At 39.4% G+C, this 27,347-nt stretch overlaps 1 protein-coding gene across 9 annotated transcripts in view; it reads right to left on the bottom strand.

The window, feature by feature from the left end:
* Positions 1-1,275: 1,275 nt before the first annotated feature.
* The window catches only part of hspa12a (heat shock protein family A (Hsp70) member 12A), an 83,198-nt gene continuing 57,126 nt past the window's right edge, over positions 1,276-27,347 (bottom strand). For all 9 annotated transcript variants that reach the window (XM_008114816.3, XM_062975665.1, XM_062975666.1 and 6 more), the window contains 6 exons: positions 21,787-21,958; positions 19,064-19,150; positions 16,138-16,242; positions 13,743-14,001; positions 12,518-12,621; positions 1,276-10,388 (listed from right to left, as the gene is read on the bottom strand). In XM_008114816.3, coding sequence (XP_008113023.1) covers positions 9,754-10,388; positions 12,518-12,621; positions 13,743-14,001; positions 16,138-16,242; positions 19,064-19,150; positions 21,787-21,958 — 1,362 coding nt within the window. In that variant the 3' untranslated portion in view covers positions 1,276-9,753. The remainder of the gene's footprint in view (positions 10,389-12,517; positions 12,622-13,742; positions 14,002-16,137; positions 16,243-19,063; positions 19,151-21,786; positions 21,959-27,347) is intronic.

The raw sequence follows: 27,347 nt of genomic DNA, 5'->3' as shown, positions 1-27,347 counted from the left end.
ATCCTCATTTCTTCCATGAAACTTTCCAATGGTGGAAGATGGAGAGCTAAACTAAAAGGTTTCCGGCTTATATAATGGGAAGGACATTATGCCAGTTTGGTAAGAAGAGGAATATAAAGGAGTATTGTTGGCCCTTCATACTCATGGATTCTGTATCGTTAGATTCAACCATTCATTGTTTAAATCCACCTCCCCCCCGCCCCCCAAAATCCAAAAGGTGAACCTGATTTTACTATTTTATGTAAGGGATATCATTTTACTATACGATTGTATATAATGGGACTTGAGCATCCACAGATTTAAGGAGTGAACAGACCAATGGCTTGGTGAAAGATATTAAGCTTTATTACAGAAACTCCATTCTAGATAAGAAAGGGTACTGATCAAACCTATCTTCATCTTGGGAGGTCCAAAGAGCATGAGAAGAAGAAAAGATGGAGGAAGATACCTAAGAGTATTACCATCGTTTACATCACACAGGGAATCAGAATAAAGACATAGGGTGCACATCAGTAGCTTTCAACCTGAGGGTCTCCAGGTGTTTTGGCCTACAACTCCCAGAAATCCCAGCCAGTTTACCAGCTGTTAGGATTTCTGGGAGTTGAAGACCAAAACATCTGTGGACCCACAGGTTGAGAACCACTGCTCTACAATGTAAATTTAATACAATTTGACAGCACTATAACTGCCTTGCTATGGAATCATGGGAGTTGTGGTTTCATTAGTTCTTTAGTCTTCTCTGACAGAGTGATGATCTCTAACTAGACTACAAATTCCATAATTCCATAGCATTCATCCATGTCAGTCAAAGTGGTATCAAAATGCATTCATTTTACAGTGTATGTATCCATATACTTGTCCAGTGGGATACCTTTGGCAAGAGTATAGGCTGAAATCCCTATTACTGCTGCCTGCTGGGATGCCTTCTTCACTCTTCCGTACTAAGCATTTTTGCACTTACAACAGTTATGCCACAGTCTTAATATATCGTAGTTCTGGAGACAATGTATTATTTGTAACTAGTTACTTCATAGCTCTGGGAAAAAAGAAGGATTGTAGTGTTTGTTTTGCAGTGTCTGCAGAGCGATTTTCAATGTTTATCAACCAGTTCCAAATTCTCAGTGATGATCACCGAACATTTGGGTCAAGGCACAACTCCGAGGCTCTGCTGAACTAATTTTAGCAGCAGATTTGACAAAAAAAAAAACCTTGCTGCTGGCTACTTAGAAACAACTTCTACACACATTTCACAAATAAGCATAAGACAACTTCCTGCAGTTTACTGTGTTTTATTTGACACTTTGGAAAAAGCACAATGTATTCAGAGAATGCAAACGTGACAAGCTGTGATCATCAGCCCCAGAATTCAGTGAAGTTTGTACTCCTTTACAGAGAGCAAATGAGATTATAATGACAGTTTTTGTTTTGTCTTTAAACAATATATCTGAAGAATTGCCTGAGCGGATAGGAATAATGTAGCATTATGCCCAACAAACTGTACACAATGCGTTTGGGTGTGTTTTTGTGTGTAAATATAGCACTATATTATTATAGCAAATACATCACTGCGGGTTTATGTTCAAATGCCCTTTTGAAAGTGCTGTGCAGAGTATTAGCTGAGATGTCTTTTCACATCACTGTATCCTATCACATTCTTGCTTTGATTCTTAACTGTATGTTAAGTCACTTGTTTTTCTTTCACGGTTTTATGCAGGCAGAAGACTTCACTGAAACCAAAGGGAATTTTTCTGAAACAGTCTAAAGTTGATATCAGTTTAACAAGGCATTGAAACAAAACCCTTCCCTTAAGCGTCTCTTGACCGAAACCTGCAGACAATAAAACCGAAACGTCTATTCCATGAAAACCTCAGTTTCCTGGTCTGAATTATTTCTACCAGCTTAAACAACACAGGAGTAAATTCTATATATAAGTGAGCATTAATTGGCCACTTATTTTTAAATATAACATAGGGCTCCATACTAAAGCATGTAGTCACAGTATCACATCCTATTTCTAAAAAAAGTTCAATTAGACACATAACCTAGATCTGCTATGATTCATGAGGAGGGCTGAGGATAGTGGAAAGCACATCCATTGGAGAATATTCTCAATTTTAGGGCTGTTTTTTTTTTAAAAAAATGCATCTCACAATAATAGCAACACAGTACAGCAGTATTTAAAAAAAAACAGTTTCTGAAGTTGGGTTATATTTAAATGCTTACTACACAAAACAAAGAATCAGCCTGTGTTTAGCAGGTATAGCCCACAGTTCTTGAGCTAACATATTTGCAATTTCCCTGGTTTCATATACATGTCCAGTGGGATTCCTTTGGCAAGAGTATAGGCTGAAATGCTTGAAAGCTGCATTGTGTATTTGTGAAGAGCTGCAGCAATCCAGGAGTAATCTCCCTTCATTGGCTACAGGCACCGCAAATGAATTACACAGAGAAGAATGGATCAGATCAAAAACTTAGATCAAAAACTCACATGCCTCCATCCAGCAGGGAGTTTTATCTTTCCCATATAAATTACTGCACTGTGGGCCAAAATACCCGTTTTCAGCTAGCTTCAAATCATTATATTCCTATCAAAATGGACTGTAAACCTTAGCATTAATTAAAGATTTTCTTTTTGTGATAGTTAGGAAATAAACTTTAACTCAATGTTTTTAAAAACAATTTAGACAATTTAACCCAGTACTGCAAAATTGTGTTTCCAGCCTGGAATTATACCTATTTTTATTAGTCATTCAAAGAATATAGGATTTATGAATACAGGATCGTAGAACCATATAGTTGGAATAGATCACAACCCCCTTTAGATTACATATAAAATGTTTACATATATGTTTGCTTAGAGAAGATAAATATTAAAGGGTGTAATATTTACTTTATAGTGTTCTTTCTGATTAATAGTGGGATCATGCTTTGAATAACCAGGGAAAACATCCCAACCTTTTTATAGGAATACATTAATACCAGTGAGTGTATAAACATTCTCATGTGAAAAAACACATAACTCTTTTATGTGAGGAATATTCCACATCCCATATTAAATGTACTATATCTTCTTTTGTGAACAAAGGCTTTTCTTAATGCTAAGGGTTTGAACATATGACCTAAATCAGTGGTTCTTAACCTGGGGTCCCCAGATGTTTTTGGTCTACAACTCCCAGAAATCCCAGCCACTTTACCAGCTGTTAGGATTTCTGGGAGTTGAAGGCCAAAAACATCTGGGGACCCCAGGCTGAGAAGCACTGACCTAAATGGAAATATGGTGATTTCAATCTACCTTTTTGTATAATGGGAGTAGAACCAGCTGAGGCAGCTTTTATTCCAGATACAAAGTGAAGGAATGTTTTCAAATCTATATTTGCCATGCCGCATTTGCAGAACCTTGTTGGGAGGATTTCCAAATACTTTCCACCATTTGGAACCCTCCTGTATGTTCTCACGGCTGCTTCTGTTTTTCTTCTCACCAGAAAGTGAAAAACAGTTAAGAAAGACAGGATGACAGCACAAAATCTATTCATTGGTGCCAGGAGGCCAGTAGTCTGGTTTGCCCAAGGAGGGAATGGGCAAGCAAGGAAAAGATGGTGGTTAACTGCCCACTCTAAAAGGTAATAAATGTCTGTCCAACTTTAAAAGATAATAAATAAAGGCCAACATCTAAATGTTATTCTACTGAATTTTGCTGTTTCCACCAGAAATGGTAGCGGACATCACCGTCCATAAAGAGTCAGTGCTCCCTAATACAAATAAATTGCTCAATTGCCTTTGTAGTGGACAGGTTTGTGTGTCAATTTTTTAAGAAGCAATTTCACCACCTCTGGTTGCAATTGCTTAGGAATTCCTACAATAGGAAACCTATTCTCAATCATCTGGAAAATGGTAGCTTTACAGACCCACTTGGATTGCAAAACCAATCAAGGCTACTATGTCTACTTAGCCGGGAGTAAGCCCTACTAAACTCAGCAGCATGTATAGATATGTATAGGATTTTACTGTAATTTGACCCTACACAAATTCTGAAGGACCTCCTGTCAAAAGCATGTTGCAGTTACTGCTAGAAGATGAGGTTCAATTGTATGGCGTATGATTCCTGGGCTAGTCAGGAATCATACACCTATTGCAATCCTGATTTACCATATGTCCTTATGACTTCTGAATAGCAGCAATCATATTTCTAAGATTTGGAAAGAAGATTCTATAGCATATGCCAGTCTAAAAGTTTCCTATTGAAACAAGAAACCTTCATTCATGTGATTTCACACCAAGACATTTGTGTTGATGTCTTTTTAGGTTGTCACGAGTCTTGTAGTTTGAGGGAATATACACATGTACATCCTGCCACTTACTAATCACACATAGTGACTATCTCTATTTCTGCATTAATGATCAGACAACAAAAGGCAACATGTTTGTAGGCAGTCTCTGGTGAGTGACCTATGTGTGTCTGGTGCCCTATAGTCTCATGAAGCAAAAAGAGATACAGAGTCAGCCTCCACTTTCATGGGGGTTGGACTGGAGGACTACAGCAAAAGTGGAAAACGGCATATAAAAATACTATTAATGTCTCTTTAGAAATACCTAGGGTCTCCAATGCAATTCTATGTTCAACTTCTTCCAGATGATGATGATGGAATCAAACCGGAGAGCCTACACATGGCTAGAGGAATGTTTTTTCTAGGTCAGTGGTTCCCAACCTTTGGGCCTCCAGGTAGTTTGGACTTCAGTTCCTCACAGCTGGTAAACAGGCTGGGTTTTCTGGGAGTTAAGTCCAAAACACCTGGAGGCCCAAAGGTTGGTAACTACTGCTCTAGGTCCTTCAATCAACTTTGTGGTGGATGTTGACCAGAGTCATGCTTAAGGACCTAGGGATTTCTACAGATAACATATTAATCAAACCTATGAGTAATCAGATCCATAAAAGTGAACCCCACAAATGTGAAGACCTGACTGAAGTAGAAATAAAACATGTGTCTTGAAACTAGAGCTCACTTGGTGTAAAAAAATGTGGAAATGATCACCTAGTTTCCAAACAGGATGAGGGACGATCTAAAGTGACCTACTCCAAAGCATTCCTTCAAATAGTATAGTGCATTTAACAGTAAAAGAGAAAAAAGAGAAAAGAATTAAATCCCAACAGCGTGTCTACATGCTATTATTTGCATAGCAAGAAGAAGAATGTGGTATTGTCTGGCATTCTGACACTCCCCTCCCCTTATTATCATAAGATCAGCTTTGTGCATTACATATCTTGCCAACTTCAAAAGCCTATAATTAATGAAGCGGATGGAGAAACTATGTTATTTAAAATTAACCACTGAATGCAAATCAACAGAGATAAAGACCATTCTGTACAAGAAAATAGCACTTCTGAAAGAAAGCATCTGTACATTATTTAAATATTATATATATACATCAAATGAGTTTGTTCATAGCCCATCCTACAGAGTAGCTGATTTGTAAACTACGGAAGGCCACGTACTAACTGAGCTAGGAAACCAAACTAAATATTTGCCTGGAAGGATGCAATGGGCAGGATCAAAAAAAGGAGAGAGAACCAGCATGCACTTTTTAATCATTCCAGTAGAATAATTATGCAAGGAACAGCAAGTGAGATACTGTCTTTCTAATGATCCAGTCCATCCTTTTGAAAGTTAATCCGGCAAAGCATTTTCACATTCTATCAGGGAACTATATAATGGATATAATGCAAGGGACCTCCCTTCTTAAATTCTCGATTGAGAATTGACAATGTTTACACAATGTGTACCTGACTCTTAAAATATGATTTGCGTAATAAAGGATTGGGATTTTGCTTTTTTAAATAAAGGGAGTCTATGGCTTTTCACTCATGCATAGCTAATAGGAAAAGCGTTCAACTAAATAATTACTCTTCTGGGCTCTTGAAAGAACAATTAATTTTAGTGGGTGACAATGGGTTTTCCCCAAGTATTTTGAAAAGTGGCAGCTTTTTCCAGCCAGTAATAGCAGATATTTGGGCCAGACTATGGTGCAGCTAGTTAGTAGTCAGCTGCAAAAATCACTACTGACCAGAGGTCATGAGTTCGAAGCCAGGCCACATCGGATTGAGTGCCCGGCCATTAAAATAGCCCAGTTTGTTGTTGACGTAAGCAACCCAAACAATAGTTGCATCTATCAAATAGGAAATTTAGGTACCGCTTATGCAGGGAGCCTAATTTAACTAATTTACAACACCATAAAAATCGTCCAGCAGTGTGTGGAAAGGAATGAGGAAGTAATTCATCAAGGACTCGGTGTCACAGTGGATGACGAAGCAGCAGCTCCCCCTGTGGCCGGAATCAAGCATAACCTCATGAAGCAGGAAATGGTAAATTGCCTCTATGTCTCTGTTTGTATGTTGTATGGCATTTAATGTTTGCCATGTATATGTACATTGTGATCTGCCCTGAGTTCCCTTTGGGGTGAGAAGGGCGGAATATAAATACTTTAAATAAATAAGTAATATTTCTGGTGCTAATGTGTGTGTGTGTGTTGGATATGCACCGGCAGCCTTATGTGGCTTCAAAGGACACAGTATTGGACTATCTATTATGAATCCAGAATGACTTTCCAAGAGAAGAATTGAGCTGTTATCAAGCCATCCCAAATTTGCCTGGGGTGCATCATACAAGTGAATTGTGAATAGTATATCACTCGAGGCAAACCAGGAGCTTCATCCTGATATAGTCGAAATAGCTTGCATATACGTACACTCACACACACTTGTCTATATGCTTGTATAATTGGGTATCCAGCTATTCTAATTCAACCCTGGAAGAGATCAGATTTGTTACCTAATAAACCTTTTGATAATTCTGAAGCTCGCAGTGCTCAAACACAGCTTTCTTGTTCTCTTGATGTATGGAATTGCCTATCTGGCCTCCTGGAAGCCATTCAAACAGTACCCAGAGCTGATGTCTTTGCTCCCTCTTCTGGTCAGATTAATTTTGGTCTGCTGTTCTTCCCTTTTCAGTTGGCGATGTCTATAGGCATCCAGATTAAAATTCTTCCTGACATAACTTGTCACAGAGATGAGAAGGCACACAAGAGGAGAAAGCTATCAGAAGAATACTCATGTCTGCAACACTAGATATGCAGTTACATCAAAGGGACACAAAGGGAAGGAGAACATTGTGAATGTAAATTCAAGACAAGCAATTGTTTCGATATATTGTTGTGGATTTAATAACCACTGTGTATTTGCACATGCACCTGTTGAAAAAGTCTAAATAATGTGAGATTTTGTATAGCTTTCCCCCCGCCGTCAAGAAATCAACAAAGTTGATCCAATGAAAGATGTTACTTTCCTTACATTAAATTTCAGTACAGTAATATTTCCCCTAAACATGTCATATGTAGGGAAAACAATGAAAATGTCCCTTTTCTTTCTCCAACCGGAGAACAGAAATTGATATACTTTTTAGAGTATTTATATCCCATTCTTCAGAGATGTCCTCTGGCTGATTTCTACTACTATACCAGTTTGTTTGTTCTTCAAAGGACTGAATATTATTTGTTAGTTATCTGGAAGCAGGCAATAATAAACAATAATAAACAAACCCTGGATGTTGCAGGCGGTCCAAATGTAAACAATAAATGCTATTGAGACTTTTGCAAAATGCCTCTTTCCAATGATAAATAAACCAGGAGCAAATGCAAATACAAGGGCTGCAGCACGTAATTAATCTGTGCTCAATCAGACAGCATATTTAATTAGCAGTAAATGGTAAACACTATGTTCAAAAGCAGTGCCTCTTTTCTTCCAGATTGCAGTGGGGAAGATGCCTTTCCTCTGATGTTGACTACTATGACACATGAGCCCCTGGTGGCACAATGGGTTGAACCCTTGTGCCGGCAGGACTGCTGACCAACAGGTTGGTCAGCAGTTCAAATCTGGGGACAGCGGGTGAGCTCCCTTTGTCAGCTCCAGCTCCCCATGCGGGGACATGAGAGAAGTTTCCAAAAAGGATGGTAAAACACCAAACATCTAAGCATCCCCTGGGCAATATCCTTACAGACAGCCAATTCTCTCACACCAGAAGCGACTTGCAGTTTTTCAAGTTGCTCCTGACACAGAAAAAAAAAACTATGATACATGTGCATGGTATCTACAAATTAAATAAAGGATGTTGTTTATCAAATGTTCTGGGTAGTTTCATTGATTAAACTGACCTTAGACAGGTAGAATCTCTGGCAAATATCTGTTATGGTTTGAAATAGTGCTAAAAAGAATGGTTTCTTTCATGTTTATATTCAGTAAGCAAGTTTCCTTTGTTAATACATAAGGGCAAATTCTAAAACTGTGACTGTAACTTCCATTTCACTACTACTGTGAATAATGAAATGTTCTGTTTTAAAATCTAGGTTGTATTTAAACATACAAATAGGGGAGGTCTGGTTTAAAAAGGCTTATAATTTGCCACTTCTAGCAATAGCAGCAGTAAATAAAGTACAAATCTATAAACGAGCGCTGCAGTGTTGCGCTAGTGGCATTATGCTCTTTTAAGCAATCTCAGTGGTTTAAATCTGGAGGAAATCAAATTAATCAATGGCAGTTAGACTAGTGTTGGCCCTACATGAGCCACAAAATCTGAGGCTGGTCTGGAGCATTGCAACTCCGGACCAGCCTCAGATTCTGAGGAGCTGTTTACATGTTCTGCCCCCAAACTGTGGGAGAGGAGTCCAGACCAACCAAGCTGAAGCTAGTTCAGCCTCACTGGGTGGTCATCTTCACTTTAGCTGTTTTTTGTTACTGTGGCAGCCAGTTATAAAGCTTCAGAGCACCTTTGCTGATGGCAGGATCCAGAGCTCCAGGCCATTGCTGGCTATTTGCTGACATCAGCAAAGATGCCCGGCAACAGCCTGGAGCTCTGTGCCTGGCTACCACTGTGACAAAGGACAACAAAGATATGTTTCATCTCATTTTCCTGCATCACAGACAGGGAAAATGGGTGGTGACAATAACCTCTGTGGACAGTGGATTAATTTGGATTAGAACCAATCCAGCTGACTCCACGAATCCTGAAATGTGGGACTTCTCCAAAGTTTTGGGGAAACTTCAACTCATTCTCAGACTTCAACCAATGCAGGATATAACTGGATTAACCATTGTGATCCTGCATTATGGGTTGGAAATCCCTGGATGTTGTATGGGTCTTCAGAAGTGACTTTTGTCCCAATTTGGTGTTTCTGTCCAGTATAAGCAAGCCACAAGCTTATATGATCCAATTTGTTTTTAATTTTTTAAAAATATTTGTTCCTTGTCTCTTAACCTGCTAGGGCAGCTGAAATGATGCACCAATAAAGAAAGGATCTATTATATTTAGGATTATTACTTTGATGTAGCCCATTTAGCTTGAATTGTAGATATAGGACCAGAGATACCAGCTTTTGCTAATTTGGGCCCTAAATTCAGAATATATGAAAAACATTGAGTAGGGCATTTTATTTTCCTAATCAAGAACGCAGTGACATTACATGACCAATTCTCATTAGGTAAGTAGCCTTTTGGGGTTATCAGTTTCCACATTTAGCACCTTATAAGCATATATTTGGAATCTTAAATAGATAATTTTAAGAACAACAACAACAACAAAAATGTATGACACTTCCTCCCAACGGCTATTCTTACCATCCAGCTAAAACTCTAGTCCACTTGGCGACACATGAAAAATGAGGAAACAGCATTGAAATGACAAGGGGTGAGGAAGGGAGGAATACCAATTAGTAGTTTAGGAAATCAATACCAGCTTTGACACTTTTCGAGGTGGCAACGTCGATTGCCATGGCTTTAATCTCAGTGTCCCCAAACTGCATGAGTGTTTTGATTTCTCTCCGGCTTGGCACGCTGATATCAGTCCCTGTGAGATCCAGGCGGAGCGTGCCACACTTTTTCACTCCTGGCTCGGTGATGAAACTGACATGATCATGTTCTGAGCTGTAGATGTTGATCACGATGACCAGCTGTGAAGGCTTAGCGGGAGTATAACTGCGTGACACAGCCTCACCGAGCGCCACCGATTGGTCAGCAGAGATAAATTTGTCAAAGACGTCAGTGCACCAGCGAGTGCCGTCTTTAACTAGCAGCTTTTCTGGAGGGTGCTTCCCTTCCACGTAACGATTCAGGACCCCCACCCCATAGGTCAGGGGGGAACGGCGCACTTTGATGACTGCAGGATCCAGTCCAAAAAGCACTGCTCCCTTCAGGATAGTGAGACCCACGTCTTGCGGAATGATGATTCGACACTTGGAGCCAAAGACATTCTGGACAGCTTGTTGAAGAAGTGGAGCTTCAGCAAATCCACCCACCAGGAACAGGAATTTCACATTAGTTACTTCAGGCTTTTCGAATAGATCATCTTAATAGAGGGGGAAAATCCATAGGTTAGAAAAGCAACACATTGTAGGAAGACCAACCAGTTAAGATCTTAATGACAACAATCTTCAAACATAATCTGATGATACCGAATCAGAACTAGGGCTGCACAAAATATATACTTGGTGTCAAAAATGCAAATACATGTGCTTATATACACAAGTTAGAGATGTGCACAAAAAGTTTCCTTCATTTCCTTTGTGCTATCGTTTCGTTTGGACCATTTGTCTACACAAAACGAATGATGACATTTTCATAGGAAATGAGAGGCGAGACGAAAATGAAAGCTGCACAGTCATTGTGCTTGCTTTCGTTTTCCTTTCGTTTTGGGCCCGTAATAATAAGCAGGTACTGACAGAGGGCTGCTTTCCCATTACAGCTGATTGTGTACCAATGGGTGTTAATATTAATATAAATAACGATAGTTATTCTGGGACTTTAAGCTGAGTCTGGGGGAGGAGTGCTTTCCCATGACATCTGATGTGACCCAATGGGTCTTACTAATAATATTAATATATATTAATAACGATAGTTATTCTGGGACTTTAAGCTGAGTCTTAGAGAGAAGTGCCTCTCCATGACAGCTGATGTGTGCCAATTTGTGTTAATAATAATAATAATAATATTAATAACAATTGCATTCCGGGGAAGACCCAAATGTTCTAAAAGTTGGTGGGCTAAAAGGGGTCGAAATGCCCTCTGTGTGTGGTGATTCTCACCCCTCTGCCCAAAAACTGAGAGGGGAGGGGTGAGCCTTGGAAGCCCTCCCATTGCCTCCAATGGCATGAAAATGTTCTTGTTTTTCATTAGCCAGATGAAAATTCATGTCGTATAGATGGCCCATTTTCGTTAGGGGGGACCAAATACGAAAATGAGATGATATGAATAAAACTACACAAAACAAACAGCAATTCCATACAAAAGCACAACACTAACACATATGCACACGATAGCTAAGGAAATGAATCAGAAAAAGCCAGATGATTCCTCATATATAGGAAAATGACATTGTTATAAATCTTTTGGCTTAAAACAACCTTCACCAACCTGAGGCCATTTGGACTATAATGCCTACCATCCCTGAGCACTGACCTTGCTGCCTACAGCTGACAAAAACTGCAGTTCAAAGCATCTACAGTAGAGTCTCACTTATCCAAGGTAAAAGGGCCGGGAGAAGTTTGGATAAGCGAATATCTTGGATAATAAGGAGGGATTAAGGAAAAGCCTATTAAACATCAAATTAGGTTATGATTTTACAAATTAAGCACCAAAACTTCATGTTATACAACAAATTTGACAGAAAAAGTAGTTCAATACGCAGTAATGTTATGTTGCAATTACTGTATTTACAAATTTAGCACCAAAATATCACGATATATTGAAAACATTGACTACAAAAATGGCTTGGATTATACAGAGGCTTGGATAAGTGAGACTCTACTGTACATTGCACTACATTGGGTTTGAAGTCTGACCTCAAAACTCATTTGGCACCTCAAGCTTTTCTTTCAACCTCAAATAGTGTTTCTATTTCAAGAAGCTACAGTAATTACAAAATGAGAAGTAGGACTGCAAACGTTAATCCTTTTTATTGGCAGCATGAACCATCTGATTTTTTTTGTAGACAGGCATCTGTTGTGGGATTTTAAAGCCTATTGTGGTTATGCCTCTTAATTAAGTAAGGAAAGGAAAAGACCAAATATGGCTTTTCTTTCTCCGCCACTAATGATAACTTAAAAGAGTTTAGCAAACAGATGTCATTGGCATTATGAAGAATACTCACAATTTTTCTCATCTTCAGAAAGAAAGGGTGTCTTTACATGTTGAAGTACTTTGTTGGGAAATATTGCCAATTTTTCTCAGATAGTGAAAAGTCTGCTTTTTAAGAACTTTTGGTGTTTTCCCTCCACAAGAAAACTTACTTTGCACAAAATATATATTTGTACAAAACACAATGGGGTCTTAACACAAAACACTACTCAAAATAATTTTTGATGTGGAATTCCGTTAGTTTTGCTTTCTCCAGCAAACACATTTTCGCAGATACTGGTATTATTCTGCTTAAAAAATGAACTGATATGGAATTTTCACTGATCTCTACTTGATACTTACTGAGATGATTTATGATTTCATCAATAGTGGGTTTGAAGAGGGCATTCATGGCATCTGGACTCATCCTCAGCATTCCTTGTGATGACCATTTCACAAAATCCACACTGCAACAAGTCACGGGAAGAAGTCCACTTTAAAAGTAGTATTATCTGAAGTTAAAACCTTCCTATTTCAGAAAGCTTTTAACTAAAGATGGAATGTGTCAGGGCTAGGTTGAGTTTTAATGTGTTTTAGCAGGTCAATCATCTGTACATTGTTACGGGGACCAGAAAGGGGAGGCGGTAAGGGGTCGATGTAATTGTGATTTTAACTATGTTTTTAACCTTTGCATTGTATGGTTTTATCTGTTGTAAGCCGCCTTGAGTCTGCTTGATGGAGAAAAGCAGGGTAAAAGTATCTTAAATAAATAAAATAAAAGGTCAGGTATTCTATGGGATTTTTTTTTTCATTTCAGGAGAGACTTGAGAAACTGCAAGTCGCTTCTGGTGTGAGAGAACTGGCTGTCTGCAAGAACGTTGCCCAGGGGACGCCCAGATGTTTGATGTTTTACCATCATTTCTCTCATGTCCCCACATTGGGAGCTGGAGCTGATAAGAGGGAGTTCATCCGCGCTCTTCCCGAATTTGAACCGGCAACCTTCAGGTCAGCAACCCAACCTTCAAGTCAGCAGTCCTATTGGCACAAGGATTTAACCCACTGCGCCACTGGGGGCTCCGTGGGATGGTTAAAGCCATGGAGTTAAAATGCTGTCGAACTAGTAGTACTCCAGTGTACAGCCACTGTTTAGTGTTATATCTATGACTTATTAATGGAAGATGTTCTTTCAAAAAGCTTGATGGAAAAGGAATCTTTAGTCCCATCTTTTTAGTATGACCTTGAAGCTGCTTACATTAGCAAAAACTGAGATAAATAGTGCATAATTCATTATAGATGGAGCATTTTCATACAGTAAGAGAATAAGGGATAGGAGAAGAGAACCATCCACGCAGAAGGAATGTCTGGTGAATATAATAAAAACTTATAGTGTATTATATATCTTCCCCATATAGTGGGGAATTTATTTTGATTTCAAAAGATAGGAATCTTTGTATTATTTTATATACCATACAACGTCTGTATTCTTTTATAGGGCAATCTTACACATATGTACTCAAAAGTAAGTCCCACTTGGTCTAGTTGTGCTTACATTCAGGTAAATGGATGACTCGGTTAAATTACTACTTACTTGCTTTTCCTTAAGGCGTGTTCCACACTGTGACCTCGAAATTTCTTGTAGTAGTCAATGAATGAGAAAGGCAGAGTGATGTTCAATGGATTTGTCCGATCTGGGGCAGCTGCTCTCTTGCGGGATTCAAAGGCTATCATCAGGTCAACCCAGGCAGCAGGTCGCTTAATTTTAAATTGCTCAATGAAATCTTCTCCAAATATTTTACACAGGAGTTTTTCAAATTCGTAATCTACCCCTAAGGAACCATGTGGCCCACCTGCATCAGAAGCAGAAATTCTCATTAGTATCACTTAAGGATTTTTATATACAACCTAAATATTAGAATTGCAATGAGCACTCTAAATAAACATTCAAACCTATTCAGTTGGATTCAGATGTAATTATACTTTTGATAGATCTACTGAAACCAGCAATAAATTCTACTTTTCTGGTTCCCAATGATGACATGTTTAAAGCACATTCATTCAAATCCAGCAGGTTTCATTTAGTCATGACAAATTTATCCCCTTTGATTTCAGAGATACTTGTTTGACAAAGTTTGACTCAGACCCCTTCTACACCGCCATATAAAATCAAGATTATCTGTTTTGAACTGGAATATATGGCAGTGTAGAAGGGGTCTCTACTTCAGAGAAAGGTGAAAGTAAACCCTCTCTGAACAAATCTTGTTAAGAAAACCTTATGATAGATTAACCTTGGGGTTGCCATAAGTTGGAAACAACTTGAAGACACATAACAACAACAACAACAACAACAACAGGCCATGTACACAATAGTAGTCTCAAGGCTAGATTTCTGCAATGAGCTGTACATTGGGTTAACTATAGAATGTTTGGAAACTTTAATTAGTTCGAAACACAGCAACAAGGTTAGTTACTGGTACATTTATGAATGACCATATCCCACCAATATTAAAAACACCCCACTAGTTGCCAATTAGTTTCTGGGCAAACTACCTTTAAAATACTGCATGATTTGGACCACGTTACCTAATGGATCACTTAATTCCATATACAGTAGAGTCTCACTAATCCAAGCTAAAAGGGCCGGCAGAAGCTTGGATAAGCGAATATCTTGGATAATAAGGAGGGATTAAGGAAAAGCCTATTAAACATCAAATTAGGTTATGATTTCACAAATTAAGCACCAAAACTTCATGTTATACAACAAATTTGACAGAAAAAGTAGTTCAATACGCAGTAATGTTATGTTGTAGTTACTGTATTTACGAATTTAGCACCAAAATATCACGATATATTGAAAACATTGACTACAAAAATGGCTTGGATTATCCAGAGGCTTGGATAAGCGAGGCTTGGATTAGTGAGACTCTACTGTAATCCACTCCGTAACTAAGGTGCTACTGGAAACATCTACGTCGGTTAGTCAAAACTAGGCTATTACCTAGAAGGAATTTTCTTCACCCGCTCCCAGACTGTGGAATTATCTGCTGGAAAGGATTCTTCCATCAGGCCAATCCAAATTATTTTAAAATTGCGATTTCAAGTATTTATTGGTGAATTTTAAAATGCATTGGTTTTATATGCATTTTATGTGTTTTATAGTTGTAATCCACATCTATGGTTTCATTTGTGCTGAATTATTTAGTGTTGTTCCCCATCTCATTCCACAGGGAGAGGCAGGAAAAAATAACAATAACAACTATAACAATCTGGAAAATAAAGACAGATAGATAGATAGATAGATAGATAGAGTGACTTGAGAAACTGCAAGTCGCTTCTGATGTGAGAGAATTAGCTGTCTGCAAGGACGTTGCCCAGGGGATGCCCGGATGTTTGATATTTTACCATCCTTTGGGAGGATTCTCTCATGTACCCTTATGGGGAGCTAGAGCTGACAGATGGGAGCTCAACCCACGCCCCAGATTCGAACTGCTGACCTTTCGGTCCTGCAGTCCTGCTTGCCCCACTGGGGGCTCCCTGGAATATAATGATAATAGACAACAAGATACCCAGAATAGAGTTCAGTTGTCCCTCCACATGTGCAGTTTTGACATTTATGGATCTGAATATTAATCTGAATCTGATTAAAATGTTCTCTCTAGGAATATTTAGGTCCTTCAATGTGACCCTATGGTTAATTTCTTCCAGACACGCTGGAAAACCTAGAGATTTTTGAGATTACCTCACTCGAAGAATTGCAAGGTCCTCTAGTACAATTCTATAAATCAACCACAGAGTCTTGCTGGAAGACTGAAAACCTAGTTCTCTCGGGCAAACAAAAGGAATTTCTTTATGTTTTTTCACTTTCACAGGGGTCCTATGCTCCTAATTCCAGCAAATGGGGATGGCTGACTTTATTCAAGATTGCTTGTGTTATTCCACTATTAAAATAGTCTGCAGTTGGCAGGCAGAGAGGAATGGCATTCTACCTGTTGCCTTGTAGAGTTCCTTCAGGTGCCCTTCAGGTAATCTGATCTGATGGACAGTCACATCAACTGTTCCTCCTCCACTGTCAACAACTATGTAACGGTCTCCTGTTAGGACAAGAGTAATAGGAAAGTACAGCTTGTATTAGTATGAAATCAAATATTGTGTTTCTTCAGAGATAATGTTGTTCCAGCATTTCTACTTGCAGGCTCTGAAAACCTTTAATTATGTGTGTTAGGTTACTGTCTAACAAAGAATGAGAAGAGGCTAACAAAAGAAGGAATATTCATAATGCTAACACATCAACAGGGATAGATGTAGACATATAAAGATGTCAACTTTGTGACAGAGACTCCTTCTACACTGCCATATAATCCAGATTATCAAATCAAATTGTCCACATTATCTGTTTTGAACTAGATTATATGAGTCTACACTGTCACCATTAGGTAAAGGTAAAGGTTTTCCCCTGACATTAATTCTAGTCGTGTCCGACTCTGGGGGTTGGTGCTCATTTCCATTTCTAAGATGAAGAGTCAGCGTTGTCCATAGATAGATAGATAGTCATTTGGCCGGCATGACTTCATGGAGCGCCGTTACCTTTCCACTGGAGTGGTACCTATTGATCTACTCACATGTGCATGGTTTCGAACTGCTAGGCTGACAGAAGCTGGGGCTAACAACGGGAGCTCACCCCACTCCCTGGATTCGAATCACTGACCTTTCGGTCAGCAAGTTCAGCAGCTCAGCAGTTTAACCCACTGCGACACCGGGGGCTACACTGTCATCATAATCCAGTTCAAATCAGATAATCTGGATTTTTTAAAATATGGCAGTGTAAATGGGGCCAGAGTGAGTTGTTACCTACATTAAAACAAAGAAAAACAAGTGTGCGACATTATAATGCTATGTACATGTCAGCTGAATAAAGACAAGTGGATTTATGAGCATTTCACTATCTTTTTCAGAAAGATGCTATACTTGTATTCATACTTTACAACAGTCCCATCAGAAGTTGTTCCCGGATGAAAGAAAAAATAGCAAATGGCCTTTGACCATCTTTCAGAATGTTTCTTATCCAAAGATAGAGCCACATCTGATTCTTTACATTTTCAAAGCTGGTAGGAATGTTGATGTAATTTCCAGCACGTGGAACAAAATTTAGCAATGACGTCCCTCCATACCTTTTTCTCTCTTCTACATTTGAAAGGACTGTTGCTTGATTGTTTATGATTGTTTATACTTTTTCTATACCATCCCAAAGAACCCTCTTCTTCAAGATCAACCATAAAACCCATCACAGAGCAGCATAAACTCAATTCTGAAACTCAGGGTGCATCTACATTGCAGAATTAAAGCAGTCTGAACATTTTAACATGGTTCAATGTTATGGAGTGCTGGGATCGGTAGTGTACACAGTTTTAAGCTTTCTGTGTCAAACAACACTGATGCCTCACCAAACCACCAATCTCAGGATTTCATAGCATTGAACCATGGAAGTTAAACCATGTCAAACTACATGAATTCGACAATGCAGAGCTAAGCTCAGTGAGGGAAAAAAAAATCAATTTGCTCCAAGATACAAATTGTATTATTTATAATGTTAGGAAAGTAAAAACATAGAATAATAAAACCAGAGAGTTGGAAGAGACCTCATGGGCCATCCAGTTCAACCCCCTTCCAAGAAGCAGGGAAATCACATTCAAAGCACCCCCGACAGATGGCCATCCAGCCTCTGTTTAAAAGTCTCCAAAGAAGGAACCTCCACCACACTCCTGGGCAGAGAGTCCCACTGCTGAACAACTCTTACAGTTAGGAAGTTCTTCCTCATGTTCTGGAGGAAACTCCTTATAGTTTGAAGCAACTGTTCCACGTCCTAGTCTCCAGGGCAGCAGAAAAAAAAGTTTCCTCCCTCCTCCCTATGACTTCCTCTCACATGTTTATACTTGGACAATAGGAGATCCTATTGTCCATGCTGTTGAGCCTGGACAGTCGTTTCATAATTAGGCTGCTGTACCCCAAAAGTCTCTCCAAACCCAGGGGCTTCCATGTCAGCATTGTCATTGTCATTAATCCACCCCCGAGTTTTAGTCCAAACATTAACAGTATCAAAACCTAGGTAATAACATATGGCAGAACATTATGTGTTGCCAAAGCTCCTTAGAGAATCAGAACTTACTACCAGTATTTTGAACGGGCCCTGGAAGTGGACTGGAAGCAAATAGTAGTGTGCATTCGGGTAAAAGCTTGCCCTGTTTCATTTCCAGCTTTTGTTGTGGAAAGCCCCCCAAAATTGGGGTTGTTGTTTTCGATTGCTTTGTTTTGGGGGCCTGAAAATTGGCCCATTGTGTGTGTGTGTGTGTGGGGGGGGGGGCGTCTCAAACAGAAGACACGGAAGATATGGTAAGAACGAATTTTGCACATATGTCTAGAAGCCAATGCAAAACATAACGTGGCTGTTTCAGTGCCTATTAACAATCTCACTGCCCCATTCCAGATCAGCACACATGTCTGGCACACTTTCCAACATTGATGCATTGCTGCCTATAATGCATCACAAGAATGCAAACAAAAGGGGTCAGGGTGTGGGGCTGACAACAGACAAGGGGCAAGGAGGAAGAAGATTTTGGCAAGTAGAGCAGAGATTCTGTTTGTACATGCATTTCCAAGGCTGCTTTAAATTATTTCTCTTCATTTCTTGGAAGCAAATTGCTTAATCATGCTTTCTAGTTTTGTCTTGCAGTGAGATTTTGTTTTGTTTCAGCTTGGCATGTTGACAGGGGGTGACCTTCCAAAAGCTAAGGCCACCAAAACAGCGGGACCAAAATGTTCCTTTAGGCTACAGCTGCTCTGACAGAGCTGTCTAGCAGAAAAAGGCCCTAGTTCTCACAAAGTGGAAACCAGCTGGAGCAAAGGAAAGGGCATTACCTTCTTCCAACTCTGACCAGATCTCTCCTATGACATTTTCAACCAAAAATGTGCGGCTCTGCCGGTTACGTCGAATGTGTTCTTTAGCTATTGGGCAAAGGAGAAAAAGTGGCTATCAGAAGGCATGAGCAAACAGAATATATACACAGCAGGAAGCAAATGCAAGAAAATGGAAAGTTGGCTAGTTGTAGTTTCGTTAAATTGTAGCTTCAATACAACTCCCAATCATAATTTGTAAATATTCTATTAATTCTTTTGATAAGAATAGATTTCCAAAAGGGGTCTGGTAGTGGCTGACAGCTGTTAATATTACATGAAAGCGAGATCTTTACCAGAAACATATAATATGCCTGTTTTGCCAGCAGAGGGCATAGTTGGCAGAGAATCTAAAAAGTAAAATAAAATTGCATTAAGAAGGGATGGCACTGGATTTGTGGTACTGAAATAAATATTCTAGGTTGACATGGAAGGTTATTTATTTCACAAAGAATTAGGAATATAGGGAGCTGACTGGATCAGATTATATCTTCTCCTAACTCTAGCAGAGGATCTCTGGGAACATAAGAGCTGAGGATTTTTCTCCCTCTCCATCACTTGCAATTTGATCCTTCTAACTATAGATGCCAGAGAGTGAAGCTGGGAACTTCTGCAGGGAAAACAAACAAACACATAATCTACTGCTGGGCTACAGTATCCCCTCTCCCACCAAAGATTAATGTTGACAAGGAAAAGACTTGGAGAATTCCTGAAAATTAGTCTCATACTGAATATCTCCATGACAAATCTTTGAGAATGGATTCAAATAAGTCTTCACCTTCAGATACTTCATTTAATTTCATTGCTACCCTACAGAGCTGTACATATGGAATCTGTTAACAGACATTTCTTTGAAGGAAAGGGCTGCCTTATCCTGCATACGCAAACAAACATGTATAAGTCAAGAAAAACATTAACCATACCAGTAACAAAATATGTTTGAACAGCAACTAGATCTTGAAGCATTTCATACAGATACAAAATTGATTTGCCCAAAAGATGTTGTGTAAGAGATGACACATACAATCCATTATTATTCTAAGGCTGCAATCCTTTACCCACTGAAGTCAAGGAGAATTATTTATGTAAGTGTATAAATGTATTTCATAAGAAAAATAATACAGATTCATGCCACACATTAGATAGAGTGGCTGCATCTAAATTATAGAAATAATGCAGTTTGACAACATTTTAACTGCTATGGTTTGTAGTTTTTTGAGTTTTTAAGCCTTTTTATCAAATGTAGTTGGTGCCTCACAAAACTACAACTCCCACAATTCCATAGCCTTGAGCCATGGCAGTTAAAGTGGTGTCAAACTGCATTAATTCTGCATTGTAAAGCACTCTAGAAGTAATATGGCAATGGGGTATTGGGAACAAGTCAGGACTGGATATGAAATGGACAAAATCCATGAAAATAGTTTTCGCCAAACCCCCATTTATCTGAATGGGAGTAAATTGTGTCCAGTATGTTTTACTTGGGGAGGGGGGGCAAAGTCTGGAGAGCTAGAAATTAGGAAAATATAATATATTTGTAATGCTGGCTACATTTGATTAATTTAATGCAGTTTATAACTCATAGAAGGAAAACTGCATAATATGTATTTTGCAGTCATAGAGCATTTGTCACTTAAAAACAGATTAAATTTTATTTTATTTACATGCTGCAGAGCCAGCCTTAAGAAATGGGGCTACAAAGTGGAGTCCACGACACGCAAGTGTGGAGAAGAGCAAACCACAGACCACGCATTACAATGCAGTCTGAGCCCTGCCACATGCACAATGGAGGACCTTCTTATAGCAACACCAGAGGCACTCCAAGTGCCTCATCACACTAGAGCATGAATCCACTTTAAATCCAGTTTCTGCCTCCTGAGGAATTCTGGGCTTTGTAGTTTGGTAAGGCCCAGGACCTGTTTGGCTGAGTTGTTTAAAGCTCCCTCTCTAAAGTGGATTTAAAGTGGATCCAAGCTCTAGTGTGATGAGGTCCCAAGTGGCCACTACTGGTCAAAGGACATTTAGTATAATGCCAAGTTTTTAACTTTGTGTTTTTAAATACATTACAACTGTACCCTAGGTTCGCTTCTGATGTGATAAATAATAATAATAATTTTATTTTATAGTTTCTCCTATATTGTGTATTATTCTTACTTCACAGACAGGAAATTGAGACTTTCGAATAATTTTTTTGGCCTGAGACCACACACTTAGCTAAAATGTGGGATTTGGTCCCAGTTTGAATCTTTATCCATTTGATAACTTTCCCCAAACATTTAATTTGAACAGCAAAAGGGGACATTAATAACATTTGCATTAATAGATTTCATCAGGATTCTTGGACACTTCACTACAAGTGAGTTCACAGCACTCTCATGAAATATCTTGAGATATCTTGAAATATCTTTAGCAGCCTCCTACTTGCTAAGAGATGATGACTGAAATTGAAAAACATTTGCAGAGAGCTGTGTGTAACTCAAGGTTTGGGGTGCTATCAAAGCATCTGCTAAGCCTCTATGAGTGCCACCAGGTGACAATGATACAAGAGACATTTATTGATTGCCTTTTTACTTAAACTGGTGTCCATCTGTTCAAGACATCTTGCTGAAAATGATTTTGACATGAAAGGGAGAGGACACATACAGAAACAGTCTGAACACGGAGTGAAAGAATGATGAGATGCCTTGTACCTGGTGTAAAGCCAGTGCCAATGGTCTCACTTGGGTTATAACCATTGACGGGTCCTCTGTTGCCCAAATCTATCATCTGATGAAGGCGTAGTTTCCTGCAGTAGATTGACGCCGCTTCTGGTTCTAAAGCAATAATCAATTGTTCAGAATTTTCGGGGGAAGCCATCCCAGCCTGCGGAAGGAAGATCATAAACAGAGTTGCAGCCAGGGAGAAGAAAAAGGAATGATCCATTGAACAAAGAGCTTTGATTTCTGACTGCCTTCCTAGGTTTGTTAACGCTGAGTAATATATATTTATTTTGGTTTTTACTACCCTTATTATTAATCTGCTAAGTATAGTGGTTGACACTGGGAGATTTAGTTTGCTCTACTGATTCAAAAACGGGAGAGATGCATGCACTTTCCCTACTGAATATATTGATGAAGGTGCCATGATACATCAAGATTAAAGACGCCCTGGCTGTGGCGCAAGCTGGTGAGCAGCCAGCTGCAGCCAGCTGAGACCAATCACTCTGACCAAGAGGTCATGAGTTCGAGGCCAGCTTGGAGCCTGCGTTTGTCTTTGTCTTTGTTCTATGTCAAGGCATTGAATGTTTGCCTTATATGTGTAATGTGATCCAGGGTGGAATATAAATACTGTAAATAAATAAATAAATGTGCTAAAAGTAAATTATATGCAATCAGCCCTCCATTTCCATGGCCTTTGTATCCACAGATTCAACCACACACAGCTTGAAATATTATCAAATAATTTCCAAAAGGCAAGCCTTCATTGTGCCATTTTATATAAGGGACACCAATTCAATATGCCATTGTATATAACGGAACTTGAGTATCCACAGATTTTGGTATCCACAGGGGGTCTTGGAATCAAACCCTAGTAGATATCATGGGCCCATCATATTTTCTAAACTTCAAAAGACATAACTTCCCCCAAAGACATAAACCAATTGGCCCTAGCTTTTCTGAATTATCAGCATTAAATACGCAGTTGTTACTATCAGTATTATCAGCATTAAATACACTCTTGGAGCCTCCGGTGGCTCAGTGTGTTAAAGCGCTGAGCTGCTGAACTTGCAGACCGAAAGGTCTCAGGTTCAAACCTGGGGAGTGGAGTGAGAGCCCGCTGTTAGCTCCAGCTTCTGCCAACCTAGCAGTTCGAAAACATGCAAATGTGAGTAGATCAATAGGTACCCCTCTGGCGGGAAGGTAATGGCATTCCATGCGGTCATGCTGGCCACATGACCTTGGAGGTGTCTACGGACAACGCCGGCTCTTCGGCTTAGAAATGGAGATGAGCACCAACCCCTAGAGTCAGACACGACTGGACGTAACGTCAGGGGAAACCCTTTACCGTTACCTTACTAAACTTCATCTTTTTCATGTGTTAATTTTTATTTATTTTGGTTCTTTACCAACTGTGCTGACCAGAATATTCTTTATGCTGACTTTTATTATTGAAGAGGGCCTATGGGTAGCATGCAATGACAAATCATGTTATTCAGATGTATTCTCCTGGTTGTCCAGTTGAATTATGAGATATAAAAAGGTTGGTGGCTTTGTTTTTAATTGGTGCCAGGTCAATGTAGATAAATACACTGAAGACTATAAGTAATACTAATAATAATAACTTTACTTTTATATCCTGCCTCCATCTCCCTGAAGGAACTTGGGGCGGCTTAAAATAAAGGGTTTCCCCTAACATTAACTCTAGTCGTGACTGACTCTGGGGGTTGGTGCTCATCTCCATTTCTAAGCCAATGAGCAGGCATTGTCCGTAGACACCTCCAAGGTCATGTGGCCAGCATGACTACCTGGGGTACTATTACTTTCCTGCCAGAGTACTACCTATTGATCTACTCACATTTGCATGTTTTCAAACTGCTAGGTTGGCAAAATCTGGGGCTAACAGCGGGAGCTCACCCCGCTCCCCAGATTCTAACTGCTGACCTTTTGGTCAGCAAGTTCAGCAGCTCAATGGTTTAACTCAATGCACCATCAGGACCTCCCTGATTTTGTATATAAATAATTACAAAAAGGCTGTATGTTTTTGTAAATAAATAATTATTATCCAGTGCACCCTGGCTTTTAATTTGAGTAAATGTGGTGCTTGCATTGGATTTTATGAAACATTTTGCAAAGCTAGGGTTTACAGAAGCAGATGCCTTGGAAGACAAATCACTGAAGAGAATTAAAAATAAAATCTCTAAAATAAAAGGATATCCTTCAAATAAAACAATATTGGTGAACTGTGAAAGTGCTCATCACACGAGTTGCTTCTGACAAAATGGATCTCGTTATAGATTAAAATTGTCTAGTGCCAATGTGAACAAGTTCTATGTATATGCCTAGGCTTCTGAGGACCTCATCACATGAGCAGAGAGAAGTGTGTGTGTGTGGGGGGGGGGGGGGGGATTGTCTCCACAGCACAGCAAATCATAACGTTTCATCTCGAAATGGATCATTTCATTTTAACAGCTCCCATCACACACATAGGTTCCCCAGCCTTTCCCCTGTACTTCTCTGTGTTTGGAACCATCACATGGGCAAAATAGTTCCTTGCTCCCTCCGTATTCATTTTAAAGAGTTTTTTGGTGCTACATTTGCAAATATAGTAATTACTACATAACATTACCGTGTATTGAACTGCTTTTTCTGTCAATTTGTTGTAAAACATAATGTTTTGGTGATTAATTTGTAAAATCATAATGTAATTTGGCGTTTAATAGGCTTTTTCCTTATTATGCAACATTTTTGCAACCTGTTTATGTTGGACAAGTGAGACTCTACTGTACTTTCTCCTGTTTTTGAGTGCATCGGAGGCTCAGAAGACAATTTCTCCCCATCTCCTCTTCTCTCCCCTTTCAATACACTTCAAGACCATTTCAAAGACAGAAGTCAACGGATGACTCCTGAAAGTCACAAAATATCATTTGATAGGACACGGAACAATGGCTTTAAACCACAGGAAAGGAGATTCCACCTGAACATGAGGAAGAACTTCCTCATTGTGAGAGCCGTTCAGCAGTGGAACTCTCTGCCCCAGAGTGTGGTGGAGGCTCCTTCTTTGAGGCTTTTAAGCAGAGGCCGGATGGCCATCTGATGGCACTGCTTTGAATGTGATTTCCTGCTTCTTGGCAGGGGGTTCGAATTGATAGCCCATGAAGTCTTTTCCAACTCGATAATTCTATGGGCTCAGTGGCAGGTTGTCCTTGAAATGGATCACAAATGTGTGGAAATGGGGAGGCACCAGCTTCTGATGAGGTCCTTAGTATCCCCCCACTTTATAGCAGTTGCCAATTTTGGTCTTCAGTGTTGCAGTGTTTCTTAACCTTAGGTTCCCAAGTCTTATTGGCCTTTAACTACACGAAACCCCAGCTTGCAGGATCAATACTCAGATATTTGAGAAAACGTAGTCTCAGAAGGACTGCGTTTCCGAAAACTAACAAAGAAAAATACTTGGCTTATTCCTTCTTTCCTCTGACGAGTTGCTTACTTTACCTTATCAATGGAAATTACATCCAACAGAATGGGATTTTTCATGTTTAAAAGCCTGCAGTTATTTGAGCTTGCATATTATATGATAGCAGAGTTCAATCACATCTATTTAAATTTTAAGGAATCAAAGAAGTAGCAAAAAGGCACATGCTGGCTAATGAACTCACAGAAGAACCTCTCCCCCCTTTTCTGCATACTTTGTCATTGTCAAATTGTGGAGGTATGGATGTACAATGGGGCAGGAAGAACTGCACTAACTGGATCAATTTCCCTTTTAGTGCCACCCACAGGTACCATCCAGTCCAACCTCCTGCCATGCAGGAACAAACAACCAAAACATTCCTGACAGATGGCCATCCAGCCTCTGCTTTAAAATCTCCAGAGAAGGAGACTCCACCATACTCTAAGGCAGCATATTCTACTCCCAGACAACTCTTACCATCAGGACGTTCTTCTTAATGTTTAGGACAATTATGAGTAGATAGGCAGGTGTTGTGACAACTGAGGAGGGCCAAGATGTGTAGCATCACCTTCCCCCAATAGACTCATTCTCCCATAAGGATAAAGTCATTTAATGGGGATTATTGAAAAAGAAAGATTTTGGTTTTTCACAGCCATCATGTTTGTAAAGCAACGATTTCAGGCAGAATCAAATAATGTTCACTGAATTATTCCTAATGTGTGATGACGTTGACATTTAGCCCTTATGTTAGCAATTATTTCCATACCAACATGGATATTGTTTTGACAGCTCATCAGATCCAGGCAGAAAACAAATTATTCTTATGCAGAAATATTCATCTGTTCTTCTGATATTAATTTCTCTGCATTTCTTCAACAGTGGATTCTGAGATTACATTTCTGGTCCGTTTATGTTGATGAAGAACTAGAAACAACCGGGAACTACCAGCTCCTAGAATATCTCAGAAGGTATGACCATTGACTGCAACCTCCTCTTACTTTGATTCCCATCTGACAACATGGGTTGAGGGTTGACAGTTAAAATAATGGATAAGGCTGATGTATCTTCAGTGAGTGAATAGAAGAGGGTATGCAAGCAACACCTGTTAAAATTCCTTCTTTTGCACAAACAATACATGTGCAGGTGCTCAGTCCCTTATTCCACTGGCAGTCCTGTATGGAACACATATCCAAAAGTACATGGGGACAAAATCTAAAGGGGTAAAGTCATATACCAAAACAAAGACAAGATCCAATGGCAAGCTCTTCCCTACTCCTACTGTTTCAGTGCCACATTATCAAACATCCATGTTTCTTTTTTTTTTCATTTTTGAGAAACTGCAAGTCGCTTCTGTGACAGAATTTGCTGTCTGCAAGGACGTCGCCCAGGGGGTGCCCATATGTTTGATGTTTTCCCATCCTGTGGGAGGCTTCTCTCATGTCCCCGCATGGGGAGCAGGAGGTGACAGAAGGAACTCAACCCGCTCTCCCTAGATTTGAACTGCCGACCTATCAGTCAGCAGTCCTGCCAGCACAAAGGTTCAACCCATTGCATCACCGGGGGCTTCTCCATGTTTCATTACAATAATCTGAACTAACCAATGTCAGCTGTACACAGTCTAGACTCTTGTTGTGTTGAGAGAAAAGAAGTGCATACATCACAATATTAATGGACCGAATAATAGTGAGCATTTTGCATGACATTAATTTACTGGGGGGGGGGTGATAATGGAGGGTGCGCTATTATCAAACAGGGTAATGCATTACTAACGTAACTGATTAATTAAACATTTTGTTTTTAAAAAACTGATGTCAATAAATTAATTCTCAGTTTAAAGCTATTAATGTTAACGTTCCCAAGTGTGAGCATTTTCTCCCTGAAAATCAACCCGCACTCTGCCAGAGCTGCTACTTACCCTACATTTGATAACTAATGGGTTTACAGATTGCTTTCAAAAACAAACCTGTGTATAATTACAAAGGAAGTTTTGGATGTCAAGATAGTATTAAAATGTAATGGAATATACATATATCTAAAAATGTTGGGACCCTTTACATTCAATATGGGGATCACTTCATGGAGATATATTTCTGATAAAAAT

The sequence above is a fragment of the Anolis carolinensis genome, chromosome 3, assembly GCF_035594765.1.
Source record: "Anolis carolinensis isolate JA03-04 chromosome 3, rAnoCar3.1.pri, whole genome shotgun sequence".
Lineage (NCBI taxonomy): Eukaryota > Metazoa > Chordata > Lepidosauria > Squamata > Dactyloidae > Anolis > Anolis carolinensis.
The sequence above is the reverse complement of the archived record's forward strand: the minus strand, read 5'-3'. Positions and strand labels throughout refer to the sequence as shown.